Source organism: Debaryomyces fabryi (genome assembly GCF_001447935.2).
Source record: "Debaryomyces fabryi strain CBS 789 chromosome Unknown contig00177, whole genome shotgun sequence".
In the NCBI taxonomy this organism is placed as follows: domain Eukaryota; kingdom Fungi; phylum Ascomycota; class Pichiomycetes; order Serinales; family Debaryomycetaceae; genus Debaryomyces; species Debaryomyces fabryi.
Window position 1 is genome coordinate 340 of NW_015385603.1, and position 18,559 is coordinate 18,898.

The following is an 18,559-nucleotide window of genomic DNA, read 5'->3' on the forward strand; positions in this document are numbered from 1 at the left end:
ATTGATCCTCCTACATATTTGGATACAATTTTCACATAAATCAGGATTCACGTACATCAAATACAATTCCTTAGAAGTTTTCATGCTACCTAGGGGTAATCTAACAGTAGTTTTGGTATAGATATCATGTCAAGATGTATTCTTGGTTACGCAGCCCGCACTGATTACCAAACGAATTTTTTTTATTTCGTCTTCCACTGGCCAAACCAAATACCTACTTGTAGAAATACAATAAATATTTGCTAATTGTAAAGCTGATATCCTTAAATATGCTTCAACATTTTCGCCCATCTCCAGGAGTATTTTCCATAGTAAGATCACGTTCGGCTATAAAGCCTTCATCAATTGTAAGATGCATCTCATTGAAGCCAGATTTTTCAAAATTTAAAAAGATAGAACAACCACCAGGCTTTGTTGTTGGTACTGTTAATGACGCATATAAACCACCAGAAGCATCCTTCTACGAAGGTGGATACCACTGGACTTACGAGCGCTTTATTGCTATCGGTTTAGTACCCTTATCGATGACCCCATTCATCGCAGGGGTTGAATATCCTATGATCGACTCAATTTTTTCCATAGCTTTATTATTTCATTGCCATACTGGTTTCAAATCTTGCATAATTGACTATATACCTAAAAGAGTCTACGGCATATGGTATGGACTTGCAAGCAAACTATTAACTTTTGGTACATTTGTGGGTATGTACGGGGTCTATCTCTTAGAAACTGAAGGCAACGGTTTATTCGAATTAATCAAGAATATCTGGAACTGTTAGATGTACTATCATATTAAATTACTCCACATCGTACTTCTTACATCAGTACATTATTTTGCAGCTTCTATTTGAAGTTTTTGGAAACACATCAAAACTTACATTTGAATTAGTTGTCCGTTCCTACAGTGATCTTTGCTATCACAGCTTTGTATATATTAGCCTTTTATTAATGATCTATAGACGAATTTATTGTCCTTCTAAGTGTAATTTAGTTTTTGAATCATACACGATTCCACAACCATACTGTTCTCAAATGATAACAAGAGATTTAGCAATCTGAAAGAAGAAATTGTGTTTCCGTACATCTCCAAGAGGTAATGAGTGATACTGAAGATATCAATTACGAAAGAAGGCCAGAGTTCAATGAAGAACCAGAGAGAGAGAATGTGGAGCCCGAAAAAAAGCCCGTAGACCACCATGGTTTGCAAACCCCAGATGAGCTTGAGCCACAAGAAGAAGTTGTCTACGAAGTTAAAGAGGAACCTTCATTCAACCTTACGAGGGCATTGTTCATCGGTAATTTGCGTAGGCCGATAAACGCAATTGATTTTCAGAATTACTTGAAAGAATTGGCATCAACTGGTGGTGACAATGTCATTGAAAGGGCGTGGCTAAACAGAACGAGAACACATGGTATAGTACTCGTTGATAAGGAAGAAGGAGCAAAATATATTAGGGAAAGATTGAACGGAAAAACGTATCCTTCAGAAGAAGAAGACTCGAGATTGAAGGATGAACATGAGCTTCGTGAAAAAGAAAAGTATGAGAAGCAATTGCAAGAGTACGAGGAAGCTGAGGATAAGGACTCTTTATCAGAACCAACCCCTCCAAAGGAATATTCGGTAGAGAGGAAGCCCTTGTACGTTGATTTCATCCCTGTAAAGGCTATAAACCAATGGATTTATGAAGAAGACAAGGGACCAAGAAACGGTAAATGGAAAATTGAATACGAGAATAAAGGTGACGATATTTTAGCAAACCATGTGTTGCTAACTGGTGATTTTATGCCACGTTACAATCAAAGACATCATCATCCAAAGTTTGGACGAGGACGTGGATACAGAGGTGGATATAGAGGTGGATACGGAGGCCCTATTTATAATAGAAGAGGACTGAGCGGCTATGGATATGGCGGGTCTGGTCCAAAACCATATGGAGTTTACCCGCCTAGAAATGGGTATTATGGTCCACCAAGAAGAGGTGGCTACCGTGGTCGTAGAGGAGGATATTATCCAAATAGTGGTGAAAGAAGTAGTTATGTGCCGGGAGAATCCAATAGAGAGGAACGTGCTAGATACCCACGCACTGATTCATATCAACCAAGGTCTGAATATAGGGACAGATCGTGGGAAGGTTCCGCAAGAACCAGATCTCGGTCACCTTTGTAAATTTGATATATGTAAAAATAATTCTTAGAAGTTTTTAATCGATTTATTTTTCTAGATGGAAAAATTCCAAAAATTATACGTTAATATAGAGTAAGAACATAAATATTAATATACAAGGGGTTCTTCATCACTGACGATAATATTTTCACTACTTATATCCATTTTATTCTCATTATCTAAATCGCGATCTTTGTTGTTTAATATGGTCTCGCTGCCGGTAGTATCATTATGCTCATCACTTATAGGATCTGAATTATTATTTTGTGACTTTGTCGGTGTGACATTTGAACTGCTAGGCGTAATATCCTCAAGAGTGCTATTGGATATATCCATTCTATCTTCATCATTATCTACTTCACTTGGTCCCTGTTTACAAGGACTCGGTTTTTCGTCTGTGCGTGCCCGTTTTGCAGCATACTCTTGCTTGGACTCAGATTGTACTTCTCTGGTATCTGGCTCTCTTCTACGCCTCGAAGGAGACACAGAGGGAGTCTGTACATTTTTTTCGTTGGTACTACCATTTTCTGGAGTTCTATGAAGTTTACTATTCTCCAGTTGGCCAGCCGGTGGAGGAGAAATAAGCATAGGATCAAGAACCAGACTATTTCCCTCCGGTTGTTTTTCTCTACCAGGACTTTCTGTCTTCAACCAAGGTATCGGCACTAATGGTATTGTCTGCACTGTCTGATTTGTAGGTGGGTTTGTAGCTTTTGAACCTCCCATTGTAGGATTCACAAAGGTAACTTCTGGATAGTCAAATACAGAGGATGCAACCACTACCAACTTTGAAAACGAATTAAAATATTTCAATACTTTAGCATTGTTTGTAAGTGAATATCCCTCCTTTTCTGGGTTTAACGTTATCTCTGCTATTCTCTGAATTGTAAACGGCGGCTTGTTCAGAAATACATCATTTAAATGCCTAACAATAGCGTCTTTCCTCCTATTTATAGATTGTGGGAGATCAACTCCACGAGGTCTTTTACTGTACTTTTCGCCATGTTTGTTTGCTAAGCTAGCTATTTCTTCAAGCCTATTTATTAATTTCGGTAGTATATCGGACGACCATTTAACTTGAGGTAATTCTTTATATTGTTTTGAAAATACCACATCTTCAAATATTTCTGCCAACTGTGGTTCCAACGGTGGAATCGCCAATTCTGGCATGACTTATAAGACCTAATGAAATATCGTATAATTCAACAAGGAATGGTATAAACCTTTACTTGTTTACTGATGGGAAACGCGATTATCAACGCGCTCAACTATAGACTAGCTTTAAACCTCAAGTTACAAAAGCTTCCTACAACAAATTTATTTACCAATATAAATATCTTAGTAGTAATAGAATCACCCCAAATACGTCCAGTGAAGCCAAATTGTCTCTTTTTTGAACTTTGAATAAATCAATGCCACTGTAAAGTGCCATTGGTTTGGCTGTGAAATTTTACATCTATCCTAAAAAGCCGCAACTTTATTTTATAAACCCTTGGGGGTTAAAGATTCCATTCAAATATACAGAAACATCAAGTACAAATGTAATGCTCCCAACTGTATGTTTAGTTTCGTAAAGATATTATGTTGAACAGTATATAACAGTAAATGTTAGGGCGCATATTTACGCTATGCATAGTAAATATCAACATGGACATATTTAGCACACAAAAGAATTTTTCATTTGGATTGACCATTATGGTAGTCAGATACTTTGTTTCCGATAAAGCATAGAAAGGTGGTATAGAAATGACATTCATCAGAGCTTGTGTAAGACAGTTGCAAGCTCCTATAGCGGGTACCTTAAGAAGCAGAACTCCAAGGCTTATCTATTCTCCAATAATTAGATATAATTCATCAAGCACTAAGGCTTCTGAAAAAAATGATTTCAGTTTAACTGCTCAAGTTTTTCCATTGAATAAAGAAAGCATTACCGAGAGTGATGTTGATGAGTGGTTGAATGCTGTACAACAATTAAAGGGGGGTAAGAGTCATGTTGAATCCGAATCCGAAGTTTATATTTCACATTTGGCTAATCCAGCACCATTTTTGGAAGAAAAGTTTGAACCAACTGAAGAACAGCTTGCTGAAGTTGAGGCATTTGCAAACAAGAGGATTCCACTTCCTTCTAATCCTATCATTGACAATTTCACAAACCTTATTATGAGAGACGGTAAAAAATCGAAAGCACAAAAAATTTTATCCAGAGCATTATATATTGTCTATTTGAAGACTAGAAAAGATCCATTGGTAATATTGGAAGAAACATTAGATAAAATGGCACCATTAATGGCAACCAAGGTTCAAAAGACTGGTGCTGCCAAAAACAGAACCGTTCCATACCCATTAAAAAAGAGACAAAGAAATAGATATCCAATCACATGGATCTTGGAAGGTGCTTCAAAGAAGAAATCCCCAGACTATTCGGTTAGGTTAGCTGAAGAAATTATTTCTGCTTACGAAGGTAAATCATCTGGTTATGATAGAAAAGCCCAAATGCACAAATCTGCTATGGCCCATAGAGCTTATATTAAATTATGAGAAGCTTCATTTGATTATAATCTCTACATCTTGTATATAAGAATCATTAACCATTAAATTTAAAGATTTATCGAAATAATATAATTCTATTGTAATTTGCGTAAAAATTATTAATCCGGATTTTGTAGCCACAGAAGTATTTCTTTCATACTTTTTGTCATAGCAGCTCTCAGGCATAATATTCAAGCGTTTTCTAACTATGAATTTACTTTATAACTTTTAAAGACATATATAGTATTGTATGCTTCATTCCAAAGATTATACAAAAAGAAACTATGCATTCAATACAATACACATTTCACGATCTTCGTTACAAAGTTGAATACTATAAAACGCGATATAAACAAAGATACTATAGTAATGATAGAAACCCGAGAGTTATTCAAACGAAGCTAAAAAACCAACGGCTTCTCTCTCTAAGAACCCAACCTCACGATAAATACTTCATAAAACCCGGTGAATTTTTGGCTTTAGTCCCAAAAAAATTGGACAGAAATGTTAACCAAATAATTGAAGTGGACACTTCAAGATACCTAAAGTCACAGTTTTTGAAGCAGAGAGATTTGTTCAAAGGGTATGATGATAATGCCTTGACGGAAAATTCCTATTCAGGGTTCCATATGGAACAAGACAAATATAGAAATATTCGCAGCTATTCAGGTTCACTCCGTTTGTACACTCCAACCACTGATATACCAGATACTTACAAGCATAATACAAAACTAGCAAACCATCAGAGATCTCTGCTTTCCCTTTTGGATACTGTTGAGCCAAATAGCCTGGAGTATATCTATTCCAATGGACAGCATGGTTTTGATCCATCTTGGAATGCATCACCATTGATAGACTTAAATTCTATTTCTTCAGATATTAATGAAACTCCCTTAGCCAACCATAGCAGTCATTATCTAGATAGAACTGCCACTTCTTCATCTAGCAACCTCTTTGACTTTGAAAATGTAAAAGTTTCTCCAATTGGTACCTCTGGAATTCCTTCTATCGCGTCAAAGATGCAAAATTCTAGTTCTAGACGGAATTGCTCTATCAATACTGACAATCACAGAACAAGAGTTCAGAACTCATGGAAGTTGGTTCTTAATGCTATCTCGTTATCTGCAGCAAAGGTATCAGTTGGACTATCACCGAAATCAATCCACGATTTTGAAAATTTAACCCCTGATTTCATAAATGCAAAATCTGCAGAATACAAAACTATTTCAACCAAGAGGATGTACAACTCAGAAGGCACATTTAAAGTAAAAGAGCGTTCGAACTTACACAACTATTCCATACAACAAAACAGATTCATTGATGGAAATATTCAGAAATACCCAACGATTAGCGACTCAATTTCTCAAAGTCATTATTATAATGAAAGTGGTTTCGTGTCAATATATAATTATAATTCCGATAATGAATCGTCATTTTAATACCAAATCTACTTAAATTTTGCAATTTTAACATGATTCTCAAAAAGTTGCAACTTTAATGTTTGTAATTTTGGAAGTAAGAAGGCAGAGAAAGTGATCATCGGAGAATTTCGTAATATATAAGATATATGTAAGGATTTAGACAGTAAGAGACATATCAAGACAGATAGGGATAATAAATTAGTGAAATACACGTTGTTACAGAAGTCTTATTAGTTCGATAAACACTATTATAGAAGAAAAATATTTCCTGCATATAAATCGTGTTTTAAGTGAACTTGAAAATGATGATTTGTTAATTGTCAACAACAACTGCTATGATCAATAATGGCATCCCAAATACACTTCTTGGATATAAAGGGGAAAACCTTACTTTCAAGAGATTATAAAGGAGATATTCCTTCTAATACGATTGAAAAATTTCCGCTTTTATTATTGGATCTTGAGAATGATGAAAATAACGAAGAGTCTAACTATAAACCATTTGTAAACTATCAAGGTATAAATTATATTTATATCAATCATAATAATTTATATGTATGTGCATTAACAAGAAAGAATGATAATGTTATGGCGATAATTGTTTTCTTATCGAAATTGATTGAAGTTTTGACTGAGTATTTCAAAGTGTTAGAAGAGGAATCAATCAGAGATAACTTCGTCATAATATATGAATTGTTGGATGAAATGATGGATTTTGGACATCCACAAACCAGTGACACACAGATTTTAAAGCAATACATCACCCAGGATTATTTCAAATTAATCAGAAAAACATCCCTGAGAATTGTTCAACCACCTAATGCAGTTACCAATTCTGTTAATTGGAGAAGTGATGGGATTGTGTATAAGAAAAATGAAGCATTCTTGGATGTGGTTGAGTCTATTAATATGTTAATAAACGCGCAAGGACAAGTGTTGAATAGTGAAATTTTAGGGGAGGTCAAGATCAAATCCCACTTAAGTGGTATGCCAGATTTAAGGTTAGGGTTGAACGATAAAGGTATCTTTAATAGCGAATCTAATAATAAAAATATCGATCTAGAAGATATAAAGTTCCATCAATGTGTTAGGTTATCTAAATTTGAAAATGAAAAGATTATTACATTTATACCTCCTGACGGCGAATTCACCTTAATGTCTTATAGATTGTCGTCAAATCAATTTTTGGTGAAGCCATTGATTTTGGTCAATTGTAAGACCAAAGTTCATAAGCATTCAAGAATAGAAATATTATGTTCTGTCAAGGCACAAATTAAGAAAAAATCTGTTGCTAATAACGTAGAGGTTGTGATCCCATTACCAGATGACGCTGACACTCCAAAATTTACTCCGGAATATGGAACTGTTAAATGGATACCAGAAAAGGCTTGTTTGATTTGGAAATTGAAGACTTTCCCAGGAGGTAAGCAATTTCACATGAGGGCTGAGTTAGGATTACCTTCTGTGGTCGATTCAGAAACTATATTGTCCAAAAAACCAATCAAAGTTAATTTTTCAATTCCTTATTTTACCACAAGTGGTATCCAAGTCAGATATTTAAGAATTAATGAACCAAAATTACAATACCAGTCTTACCCTTGGGTCAGATATATTACCAAGGCAGGCGACGACTATACCGTTAGACTTAAATAAGTATATATAAATAATACATTTATTTGCATCGGTAGTCTAAATAATTATATAAATACTATAAATTTATTCACAATTATAAGGCAGAAACGAGCATTGAAAAAATAGCAGTATAATTCTTTATCAATGACGGATGATAAAATCAAATTTGCTGTCCATAATTGTATTAAAACATATGAATTAACGTCGAAGTCTAAGAGATTTTCTAAATTGACCTTTGAAAATGAATCAAAGATAACAAAGTCGATTGAATCGAAGCATAAAGAAAAAGTTTTGGACATTTTATCTAAAAGAGATCATTATATTGGGAAGCTAAATAAACTTCTAAATGATTCTATTCCAGATGAGGTAGATCACAACAAGAAAGATCAAGTCAGAGCTGTAGTAGAAGGACCAGACCCAAAGTACATCACTAATAGATATCATGCGAAGCAATATATCGTGAATAACATATTGCCAAACAAAAATAAATTGCAAACAATAGAACAATTAATATTTAAGCATTTCAAACTTCAAGACAGTTATAAAGAGTCTCGAGAAACGATTTTAAAGGATCATCAGGATTCAATTAAAAATTTACGTCCAAATACGAAATTATCAAAGCTATCAAATTTAAATGAACAGATTAAAGATCATAGCGTAAATAACGAAAAAATTAAGCTAAATAATGAATTGGAGGCTTTAGATGATAAAATCATATTTAATTCAAAACAGTATAGTATTGAAACATTCGAAACATTGCAGAGTTTAAAGGTACCTTATTTCTACATCGATGAGTTGTTCAAATACCCACAGCTAGCGGATGATAGGATTTACGTTTTAGACTTGTTAGTTAAATTGATAACTAAGGATTCTATTAATAAATAAGGAGTAGTACACTTATCAATTGAGCTTAGCATCATGAGGCATTTGGGTAGTTTATAAGGTTAAGGTATAGTTTTAATAAGCAAATGTAAGAGAGAATACAAGTCATAGTATGGTTCAATCCATTCATTGGACAAATATATTAAAATCCTTTCATAGGACATAAAGGTATAAGATGCAGATAAAAAATAAGATAGATAGAATTAAAAAAAGTCAGTTTGAAATTAATGATTATACCAAATCGGTCACACAACCTAATGAAGCATCACTGACTAATTTAGAATATTTAGCCAATGTACCTCTTGTATATCTTGGTTTTGGTGGAGTCCACTCCTTTCTTCTTTCAGCCAAGATATCTTCGGATACTAGTAAGTCGATTTTGTTGTTTTCAGCGTCGATAACAATTTCATCACCATCATGCACTAAAGCAATTGGACCACCAACTGCAGCTTCTGGAACAATATGACCAATTAAGAAACCGTGAGAACCACCGGAGAATCTACCATCAGTTAACAAGGCAACATCTTGACCTAAACCGTAGCCCATTAATGCGGAAGATGGTTTCAACATTTCTGGCATACCTGGACCACCTATAGGACCTTCGTATCTAATGACACAAACGGTCTTTTCACCCTTCTTAATTTCACCCTTTTCCAAAGCAGTAATAAATGCCATTTCATCATCGAAAACTCTAGCCTGTCCTTTGAAGTAAGTACCTTCCTTACCAGTAATTTTACCGACAGCACTACCTGGAGCTAAAGAACCCTTCAAAATTTGTAAATGGCCGCTTGGCTTTAATGGATTAGATAATGGTCTAACAATATCTTGTTCGGCTGGTAAACCTTTAACAGAGTCCAAGTTTTCTTTGATAGTCTTACCAGTGACAGTATATTGCGATCCATCGATTAAACCTTCGGCTAACAATAATTTCATGACAGCGGGCGTACCACCATATTTCTGTAAGTCAGCCATAACATATTTACCACTTGGCTTAAAGTCTGCCAATAATGGAGTAGAGTCTGAAATTCTTTGGAAATCATCGACAGTTAAATCAACACCGACAGTATTTGCCATAGCAATCAAATGCAAGACGGCATTAGTAGAACCACCAGTAGCAATAATATAAGTGATTGCGTTTTCAAAAGCCTTCTTGGTCATGATATCCATTGGCTTTAAGTCAAGGACTAACAAATTTTTGATTGCATCACCAACAGTAGCACATTCATGTTCCTTTTCCTTCGAAGTGGCTGGTGCACTCGATGAGTATGGTAAAGACATACCTAACACTTCAGCAGCTGAGGCCATGGTGTTGGCAGTGTACATACCACCACAAGCACCAGCACCAGGACAAGCATTCTTAATGATATCCTTTCTCTCATCCTCATTAATCTGTTTCGATAAGAATTGACCATACGATTGGAAAGCAGAGATAATATCAATCTTGTCAGGAATAATCGAGTTACCACAAGTTGGAGAACCTGGCATAATGGTACCACCATAAACCATAATAGAAGGTCTGTTGTGTCTACCCATGGCCATCAAGGTACCTGGCATGTTCTTGTCACACAGCGGAATCGCAATGTTGGCATCGTACATCTGGGCCATCATAATGGTCTCAAACGAGTCGGCGATAATTTCACGCGATTGCAAAGAGTATCTCATACCATCAGTACCATTGGTAATCCCATCCGAGACACCAATCGAGTTGAATTGCATCCCCTTCAACCCCGATCTGTTGACAGATTCGGTCACCTTATTGTTCAACTCCATCAAGTGCATGTTACATGGATTTCCTGACCACCAGACTGAACCAACACCGACCTGTGCCTTGCTCATATCATCCTCACTAAACCCGGTCGCATACAACATCGCTTGGGATGCCCCCTGCGATTTTGGCTCCGTCACAATGGAAGAGTACTTATTCAACTTCTTCTCACCATTCACGGCCGAATTGGAGAATAACCTAATATTTCTACCTCTAAAGTTATGTTTACACCTTGTCAATGCACTCATATTGTATTGTTTCCTAAAATATACTTTAATACAGTCTAATGCTTATAGCAGTGTTCAATGTAACAACTACAGTGCCTTTTGTATACCATGGTGAGTCAAGTGAAAAATTGATAATTTTTTATATACAGGACATGCTTCACCAGCGATAGAGTAGTGTGCCAATCCCAAAAGTCCGCTGCTCCAATCATTAATGTTTATTAAATAAGCACTTGCAGCCATTTGGTCCTCTGGCCGGTCGCCCGAACGGAGCAGAAAATTTTATGTCATAGAATATATGAGTCACGCACGTATCGCTCTCTTCGGAGACCGACTTTTTTCCCCAACCTCCTGTTCGTTTCCCATAATGACGTAGCCTCCTGGCACTGGTACGTTGCAACGCCTAAATGCGCCTAAATTTACGCCTAATTGGTACCTGCGAGGAATATTCTCCACGAGTTTATTTGTGGCCACAATGTATGATACGTAGTGAAGAATCGACGGAAGGGAACTAAACTGTAGGAAGTATACCGGTCCAAGGGTTTAATGCTGTAAATAGTGGACTAATAGGTGTAATGTGTAGAATGACTCTGGTAATGCTGGTAGTGGCTAATAAGGAAGCGAACAGTGTAGGATAAAGACGTATCACATGATTGAGACGATCGAAAAAATAAGCGCTATATACTATCCGAGGGTCACGAAGTGTACTGGTACCTAATTGTAAGAAGAGTTCATAATAACGACGTCGACTTTTAACGTTATTTGATTATAGGATCGATACGTTAAGGTTATAGGATTAAAGTCAAAATGGCAGAGAAGCGATTATTTAAGGAATATAACCAACTCAAGAAGACCCCGGCGCACGAAGCAAATCCTCAGATTGTGTCGCTATTACCTGTTGACATGTCTAATATTCTTGAATGGGAGGCAGTTGTGAGTAAACCAGGCAAAAGTGAAAGTAGATACTATTATAACGGGAAATGGAGGCTTAATATTGCGGTGCCTACCACCTACCCACTTACACCACCAAAAATTGAGTTTGATAGGTCTACACCAATATGTCATCCCAATATTAACATAGATACGGGAGAGATTTGTCTTGATATATTGAAACAAGAGAACTGGTCACCAGCATGGAACTTGCAATACTTGGTGGTGGCAATATTGATGCTTATTGATGATCCAGAGCCGGATTCGCCGTTAAACATTGATCTGGCAAACTTATTCAGACATGACAAGACTGCCTTTGAGAGCGTGGTGCAGTATTACATGTGGAAATTTGGTACATTTCTAACGTCAGATAGGGGAGAAAAAGACATTACGGGAGTTAAGGAAGACGGCGACGAAATTGTAGAGAAAAACTTGGATATTGAGTCGATGGAGGTTTCAAATGATGCCAGCAAGGCAATCCATGAAATAAAGAACCAAGCGCAAGAAATTGTCAACGAGACCAATTCGATATTAGAGAGTTCCTCTACAAATGATGCAAATCATACTTTTTCTTACAGACTTTCAAGACCAGTAGTGCCTACGGACACTCAGAACGAAATTAAGTCGAAATTGGATTTAAAGCTCAGTAAGATTGATGACTTGAAGGACAAATTAAATATACCAGAATCATCTGCCTCAACAGGAACCAAGCATGTACCAAACTACAAAGTCATCCATGATGTGGGAGAGGAAGTTACAAAACAGTTTATTGCAAAGGTAGACGAAATCGGCCATTCATCTAGCTCATCTCAGGGATCGATAGAAGAGACTCATGCAGATAATGACTTACAGGGAGTGAAACAGAAAGTGACTGCAAATGTTACCAAACAAGTGGAGATATTGTGTCTGAAATCGGCGTCGCCTGATACAACGGAATTTCATGAGAGCATAAAGGACCAGAATTACAACTCTAGTAATGGTGAGTTGGAAAGAGTAAGACAAAACTTCATGAAGCAAGTAGACGATAAAATCAAGAAGCACGAGGAGTATATCAGAAAACTGCAATCTAGCTCGCCCAACCAAGTAAACCCATTAGATGAGAATCAAGTGAAGCAAGCATCAAAGGAGCCAGCTATATCTAATGGCAAGCCAAAAAGTCCACTCGTTGAAACCTACAGTCAAAAAAGACACACAATACCCGAACCGGAAGGTGGCGACGTTGATAGTTATGATATGAACAAACCATCGCAAACAATAAGAGTCCCATTAACCCAGCAACCAGAACCTGAAAACTTGCGTACTGAAATCCCACCAAATCGCACGCAGAGTTCATCTGCTGGACTGGCCACTCCTAAGTCTATCATAAGTCAGGAATTGGACGCTGGTCTGGATATTTCTTTACAAAGAACTGACTCAGGGTCATCGAGATCGTCGTTCTCTAATTTAAAGAAGTCCCTCTCAAGAAAAAACTCGAAGTCAAAGACCAGTTTGCAGGACGAGCCCGAAATTTCAAAAAGAAAGAGGTTCCTGAATTTGCTTAAATCGAAGCCTGGCGAAAAATAGGATGCTCCAGTCGTAGAAATTATTTACTAGACAATTGCATAATGATTAACGAACTATTACATAACCATCAACAATATATATATTTAAATCATGTACTAACTTAATGTACAAAATGTACAAAACTTGTCCGCTAACGATTTTATTCTATGCTCCTCAAAACATAATATTGCTTCTTTCGGGTTGTATGGAGCACGTTGAGTAATTTGTGTTGTGGAAAGTGTTCCGAGTTCGTGAAACAAATTCCATTTAATTGTATAGTTGCGCTAAATCAATCTCACGGTAATATAAGAACCCTTTTTATGAGATAATATGAAAGCCAATCCAAAGTACATTTTAGTAGAAGAGCATTACTCGGCTCATGTGAATAAACTGACAACTGATAACACATTAGCCGGCTACAATCAAGATGTCGCTAAATCTTTTGGGTATTCACTTGATGACTTGAAAACTATCCCTACCGAATCTAATTTGGGAGTTTCTTGTGGAAACCCACTTTCACTTGCTAATTTGAAAGAAGGAGAAGTAGTGATTGATTTAGGATCGGGTGGTGGGATTGATGTTTTCCTTGCTGCAAAAAAGGTCGGCAAACACGGAAAAGCCGTTGGTATAGACATGCTCAAGGAAATGATTAATACTGCTAGAGCAAATGCAGAAAAGGGGGGCTATACGAATGTCGAATTTATCGAATCACGTATAACCGATATTCCACTTGAAGACGGAACTGCTGATGTTGTTATTTCTAATTGTGTTATAAACTTGGTCCCAGACGACGAAAAGCCAACAGCTTTTAAGGAAATTTATAGGTTATTAAAGTCGGAAGGAAGAGTTGCCATATCAGACATTTTATCTGTTAAGGACTTGCCAGATACAATTAAGAACAACTTAGCCTTTTATGTTGGGTGTGTTTCTGGAGCAAGAAGTGTTGAAGAGTATGAGAAGTGGCTTAAAGAAGCAGGATTTCTGCGAATTGTAATAGTGAACACTAATAAAGACCTTAATGTTTATAAAGAAGGAGCCTTAATGTCTGATTGTGCACAGAAGACCTCTTGTAAAACTGGATCTGATGTTATGAATGAGGCAGAAATCAATAATGTCAACTTCAACGACTATATTGGTTCATTTCAAATATATGCCATCAAGGATTAATTCAGCAATTCATCTAAATAAATAGAATAAGCACTCAAATAGTATACATTATGTGAAACACTAATTACACATACTTGATTAGCTTATACTGTGATATATAAATATAAATACAAATTAGTTAAAAATAAGAAATACCTCTTATACTATCTATTTACATAATACCGTTAATTTGAAATTTGAGTGACATTATTCATATCTATCACTTCTTCGACTTCATCATTAACGTCTGACCATAAAAATTTGATTTTGAAGTATTTAGCAACAAAACATAATATTAGTAAAATTGGGACCTCTAATAAAGGACCAAATGTAGCTGCTATGGATTCTTTACTTCCAGATCCATATAATGAGATTGCTATTGCAAGACTTAATTCAAAATTATTCGATGCAGCAGTAAAAGTTTGAGTGATGGTCTCAGAATAACTTGCTGAGCAATTCGTAACCCATTTGCCTGAAACCTTTGCAATCTGTTTTTCGCAACCACACAACAATTCAGTGTTTTCGCTGATTTCTCCTTCTTCTCTAGGAGAAACGCGCCCCAAGAACCATCTTAAAAAGAAAAAAGTTCCAAACCATGTAATCATAAAGTAGACAGTCAATGGGACAAAGCAACGTAACCCAGATCCTATATCACGGATAAAATCGTTACCTGTCTCTATAAAAATGACGATAATAGTATACAATAAACCTATTAACGCCCAAGGTCCGATGAAAGGAAGTATTCTTGAGTCGTATACTTTTATACCAACGGTAGATATAGCTAAAAGTCTGATCAAGAAACCAATAGCAAGTGGAATACCTAAAAAGAAAGCAACACTTTGCGCAACCAACAGATATGTGACCCCAGCACCCGCTCCTTGGGAATGATGATAATCACCAGTTATCACGTAGCAGAAGAATATTTGATAAGGTGCATAAAGAACAATCTGAAGTAAACTATTCAAAAGTACAATAACTGCACATAATGAGTTATCACCATCAGATATTTCATTCCAAACCAACACCATAGCAATACATCTCGCCAATCCGATCATAATAATCCCTGTTCTATACTCGTCTAAGTCAAACAATGTGAGCCAAGCAAGACCAAACATTAAAAATGGGCATATAACCCAGTTTATCACCAAAGATATTAAAATCGATCTTAAATATTTTTTCAGGTTGAAAAAACTGAAAAAGTTCTCCCATTCAACTTTACACAACGGAGGTATCATCATAACTATAAGGCCTACAGCCAATGGAACTGAAACCCCAACTACTTTAGCTCCATTGAATGCTTCTCGACTAGAAGGCACATACACGGACAATAATATTCCCAAGATCATGGCTGAAATAATCCAAAGTGGTAGTAGTTTGTCAACCAACGAGAGATCATCGAAAACTCGACGCAAGTCACTAGACATTTTTTTGTTAGTACAAACCATAGTGAAGCTTGTATACCCTCTTCCAATGTAATACTTTCAAATCAACTAAAATTTGTATTTGCAGGTATTTAAAGGCTATGATTAGTAATGGGAGATTAATTATTTAAAAATTTTCATCCCACGTGGTGAGTGTTCTGCCGTTCTTATATAAGTTAAGATTTTCAATTTGTCAACGTTAATTCATAGCTTTCAGACGAAAATGGCGAGCACTGAATCAAAAATCCTGGTGAAGGATTGGTTAGAACTTTATCCGGAACCACTGGCAACGGCATCTCGCTTGTCTGCAGCTGAAGTCTTAAAATTGTTATCCGCTGGAAAATCTGCAACAATTCTTGATTTGCGAAATGACCGTACCCCAGGATTCATTCGTAATTCAGTTCACGTTCCTGCTACTTCTATTTTTGGGAATACGAACATAAAGGGACAGGTAGTGGACAAGATGTATGAGTTTAATCCAAGTTTGAATTACATAATTGTTCATTGTAATAGTTCAAAGAATAGAGCCACCAAAGTCGCAGGTTGGATCCAAGACTATATTAATGACCAGAAGCCTGAAAATTTGAAGGTTGCAGTATTAAACGAAGGAATTACAGGGTGGTTAGAAAAGCCTGAACCCTATGCATCTTTTGTAGAAAAGTGCCTGTAAATTTCTAAGGTGAAACATCTCAATAATGTACATATCGATAACGTTGAGTTCAATATTCCCTGAACTCTCTTTGACTAAGAATATATATGCCGATCTATTACATCACATTGTAGACTGAATAGGAGTACTAACTGTCCAGGCCTAGCTTGAAGTAGAATTCGCCGACATTCATGCTGTACAAAAAGCCCATTCTTAGAGGCCTGAATTTTTGCTTATATCGAAGCCTAACGAAAAATAGAATGCTCCAGTCATACAATAACTGACAATTGCGGAACGATTAACGAACTATTACATATCCATTTAATAAAATATATATTTAAATTATGTAATAACTAAATGTACAAGATTAATTCGTCCATAACCGATGGGAATTAACTCTAATGATATCGATATCTTATTGTGTTTTCTATTATATGTTCGCCATATCCTAACGTAATCTTCTTGCTTCTCTTTCGGATTCCATCAAGCACAAGATATCGTTTTCTCTGACTGGTCCCTTGACGTTTCTGACAATGGTTCTGGAAGCATCTTCCAAGAATTCAACTCTAACTTGAGTGACACCACCTCTTGATCCGGTTCTACCTAAGACTTTGATAACTTTAGCTAAAGTAACTGGGGTTTTAGTATCCTGTCAATTGTTAGTTTTATGTCCATGCCATATCCACGTATGGGTCAGTACTCCAACATCCTGAATACCAAATTTTCTCTACTTTCAAAAATTCAATATCTGGTTTCTGCTGTTCTCTCCCTTCATTATCTATAACATACCATTTTGTATTATATTACTGTGATTATTGATTTAAACTGCTCGAATTAGTACCAATATATCACTAAGAAAAATTTTTCAATATTCCAACCGGTAACAAATTCCGGGTAACGAGCCGACGAACATTTTTTTACCGTCCCAGATCACCATCACATGACGCGTTCGACTAGTAGCAAACGGAATTGCAGTCAGATATGTAAAGATCGAAATCTTGAATCTTTATTGTTTTGCTTTCAATTAGTAGTGGTAAATTGTAGCGCTTTATTGCATGATACATGGGAACAAGCTCTGGAATTAACTGGACGTAAATCGAAATGATAGGCATGGGAGGACCCATTTTGGAAGGCGATAGTGTCCCTACCAATATATCATCAGTTTGTTTACATTTCAATAATACGGGTGGATCAAAATACATACATCACCACTGCTGACTAGGTGATGACAAAATGGCGATAGGAGAGTCGAGAACAGAGCTATTGCATTGGCTTAATAGTACGTTAGACCTTCAATACGGAAAGGTCGAGAATTGCGGCACCGGGGCGGCGTATTGCCAGCTTATGGACTCGATAGTGGGAGGCATACCAATGTCAAAGGTCAAATTCAATGCCCAGACAGAATACGATTACATACACAATTTTAAGATATTACAGGCCAGTTTCAACAAACATAAAGTAAATAAGACCATAGACGTCGAGCGGTTGGTGAAATGCCGGTTACAAGACAATCTTTTGTTGTTGCAGTGGTTCAAGAAGTTCTGGCACGAGAACAAGGATGTAAACGGGGTTTATGACGCGGCCTCTAGACGTAAAGTGAGCGGACTGTACCCTAATGGTAGCGGATTCAATGTGACACCCCAAGAACGGTCTAGGACATCGTCTGAGTCGTCGCTTGGGTCCCGCCGTACCACGTTGCCTAGCAGAGTGCCATCGACGGGTCGTACGTCAATCACACCAAATACCCCCACCAACGCCACCACCAAGCTTTCACAATTGAACAAGGAGTTGGCAGATACAGCTAATGAGCTTGCCACAGTCAATGAGGAGCTTCAGGAATACAAAATCCTGGCTGAAAGCCTTGAAACCGAGCGAAACTTTTACTTCAACAAGTTACGAGAAATCGAAATCCTCACCGAGAATTTGAAACTGCTCGATGAGCCCGAATTTAACAAGTTGTCTGTTAATGAATTCATAGAAAAGGTCCAGTCGATTCTTTACTCGACCGAGGAAGGGTTTCAGTCAAATAATGACCAAGTAGACATGGATGGAGAATCCTTTTAATTCACCCATAAAAAACTATAATATTTCTTTCGAAATACACATTCTATATCCTATATACATCTCTACATGTCATATATAACAGCTACTTAGGTCTACCAATGCATATCTTCAGGGTGCTATTAGTTTATCCGATAAATATGGGGTTTATGTGGTCTCGTGACCAGACGCCAAAGTTTGAAAAAAAAAATTT

The 18,559-nt window shown here is 36.7% G+C and overlaps 13 protein-coding genes across 13 annotated transcripts; 10 read left to right on the forward strand and 3 right to left on the reverse strand.

Moving 5' to 3' along the window:
- Positions 1 to 269: 269 nt before the first annotated feature.
- SDH4 (Sdh4p) lies at positions 270 to 779 on the forward strand (the record flags this gene model as incomplete). Its single annotated transcript, XM_015613994.1, has 1 exon — positions 270 to 779. One exon carries the CDS (start codon positions 270 to 272, stop codon positions 777 to 779), a length of 510 nt encoding a protein of 169 aa, XP_015465166.1.
- A 317-nt stretch (positions 780 to 1,096) lies between these two features.
- AC631_05166 (uncharacterized protein) lies at positions 1,097 to 2,167 on the forward strand (the record flags this gene model as incomplete). The annotated part of the gene is made up of 1 exon (XM_015613995.1): positions 1,097 to 2,167. The coding sequence occupies one exon, from the start codon at positions 1,097 to 1,099 to the stop codon at positions 2,165 to 2,167; it is 1,071 nt and encodes a 356-aa protein (XP_015465167.1).
- Positions 2,168 to 2,272: 105 nt separating this feature from the next.
- On the reverse strand, positions 2,273 to 3,334 carry AC631_05167 (uncharacterized protein; the record flags this gene model as incomplete). The annotated part of the gene is made up of 1 exon (XM_015613996.1): positions 2,273 to 3,334. One exon carries the CDS (start codon positions 3,332 to 3,334, stop codon positions 2,273 to 2,275), a length of 1,062 nt encoding a protein of 353 aa, XP_015465168.1.
- A 576-nt stretch (positions 3,335 to 3,910) lies between these two features.
- Positions 3,911 to 4,702, forward strand: AC631_05168 (mitochondrial 37S ribosomal protein uS7m; the record flags this gene model as incomplete). The annotated part of the gene is made up of 1 exon (XM_015613997.1): positions 3,911 to 4,702. One exon carries the CDS (start codon positions 3,911 to 3,913, stop codon positions 4,700 to 4,702), a length of 792 nt encoding a protein of 263 aa, XP_015465169.1.
- Positions 4,703 to 4,977: 275 nt separating this feature from the next.
- Positions 4,978 to 6,132, forward strand: AC631_05169 (uncharacterized protein; the record flags this gene model as incomplete). Its single annotated transcript, XM_015613998.1, has 1 exon — positions 4,978 to 6,132. The coding sequence occupies one exon, from the start codon at positions 4,978 to 4,980 to the stop codon at positions 6,130 to 6,132; it is 1,155 nt and encodes a 384-aa protein (XP_015465170.1).
- A 327-nt stretch (positions 6,133 to 6,459) lies between these two features.
- On the forward strand, positions 6,460 to 7,767 carry APM1 (Apm1p; the record flags this gene model as incomplete). The annotated part of the gene is made up of 1 exon (XM_015613999.1): positions 6,460 to 7,767. One exon carries the CDS (start codon positions 6,460 to 6,462, stop codon positions 7,765 to 7,767), a length of 1,308 nt encoding a protein of 435 aa, XP_015465171.1.
- A 123-nt stretch (positions 7,768 to 7,890) lies between these two features.
- Positions 7,891 to 8,631, forward strand: AC631_05171 (uncharacterized protein; the record flags this gene model as incomplete). Its single annotated transcript, XM_015614000.1, has 1 exon — positions 7,891 to 8,631. The coding sequence occupies one exon, from the start codon at positions 7,891 to 7,893 to the stop codon at positions 8,629 to 8,631; it is 741 nt and encodes a 246-aa protein (XP_015465172.1).
- A 228-nt stretch (positions 8,632 to 8,859) lies between these two features.
- On the reverse strand, positions 8,860 to 10,641 carry ILV3 (dihydroxy-acid dehydratase; the record flags this gene model as incomplete). The annotated part of the gene is made up of 1 exon (XM_015614001.1): positions 8,860 to 10,641. The coding sequence occupies one exon, from the start codon at positions 10,639 to 10,641 to the stop codon at positions 8,860 to 8,862; it is 1,782 nt and encodes a 593-aa protein (XP_015465173.1).
- A 783-nt stretch (positions 10,642 to 11,424) lies between these two features.
- On the forward strand, positions 11,425 to 13,110 carry PEX4 (E2 ubiquitin-protein ligase peroxin 4; the record flags this gene model as incomplete). Its single annotated transcript, XM_015614002.1, has 1 exon — positions 11,425 to 13,110. One exon carries the CDS (start codon positions 11,425 to 11,427, stop codon positions 13,108 to 13,110), a length of 1,686 nt encoding a protein of 561 aa, XP_015465174.1.
- Positions 13,111 to 13,419: 309 nt separating this feature from the next.
- Positions 13,420 to 14,256, forward strand: AC631_05174 (uncharacterized protein; the record flags this gene model as incomplete). Its single annotated transcript, XM_015614003.1, has 1 exon — positions 13,420 to 14,256. One exon carries the CDS (start codon positions 13,420 to 13,422, stop codon positions 14,254 to 14,256), a length of 837 nt encoding a protein of 278 aa, XP_015465175.1.
- Positions 14,257 to 14,420: 164 nt separating this feature from the next.
- Positions 14,421 to 15,659, reverse strand: ARR3 (Arr3p; the record flags this gene model as incomplete). Its single annotated transcript, XM_015614004.1, has 1 exon — positions 14,421 to 15,659. The coding sequence occupies one exon, from the start codon at positions 15,657 to 15,659 to the stop codon at positions 14,421 to 14,423; it is 1,239 nt and encodes a 412-aa protein (XP_015465176.1).
- Positions 15,660 to 15,879: 220 nt separating this feature from the next.
- AC631_05176 (uncharacterized protein) lies at positions 15,880 to 16,326 on the forward strand (the record flags this gene model as incomplete). The annotated part of the gene is made up of 1 exon (XM_015614005.1): positions 15,880 to 16,326. The coding sequence occupies one exon, from the start codon at positions 15,880 to 15,882 to the stop codon at positions 16,324 to 16,326; it is 447 nt and encodes a 148-aa protein (XP_015465177.1).
- A 1,212-nt stretch (positions 16,327 to 17,538) lies between these two features.
- On the forward strand, positions 17,539 to 18,369 carry AC631_05177 (microtubule-binding protein; the record flags this gene model as incomplete). The annotated part of the gene is made up of 1 exon (XM_015614006.1): positions 17,539 to 18,369. The coding sequence occupies one exon, from the start codon at positions 17,539 to 17,541 to the stop codon at positions 18,367 to 18,369; it is 831 nt and encodes a 276-aa protein (XP_015465178.1).
- Positions 18,370 to 18,559: the final 190 nt, after the last annotated feature.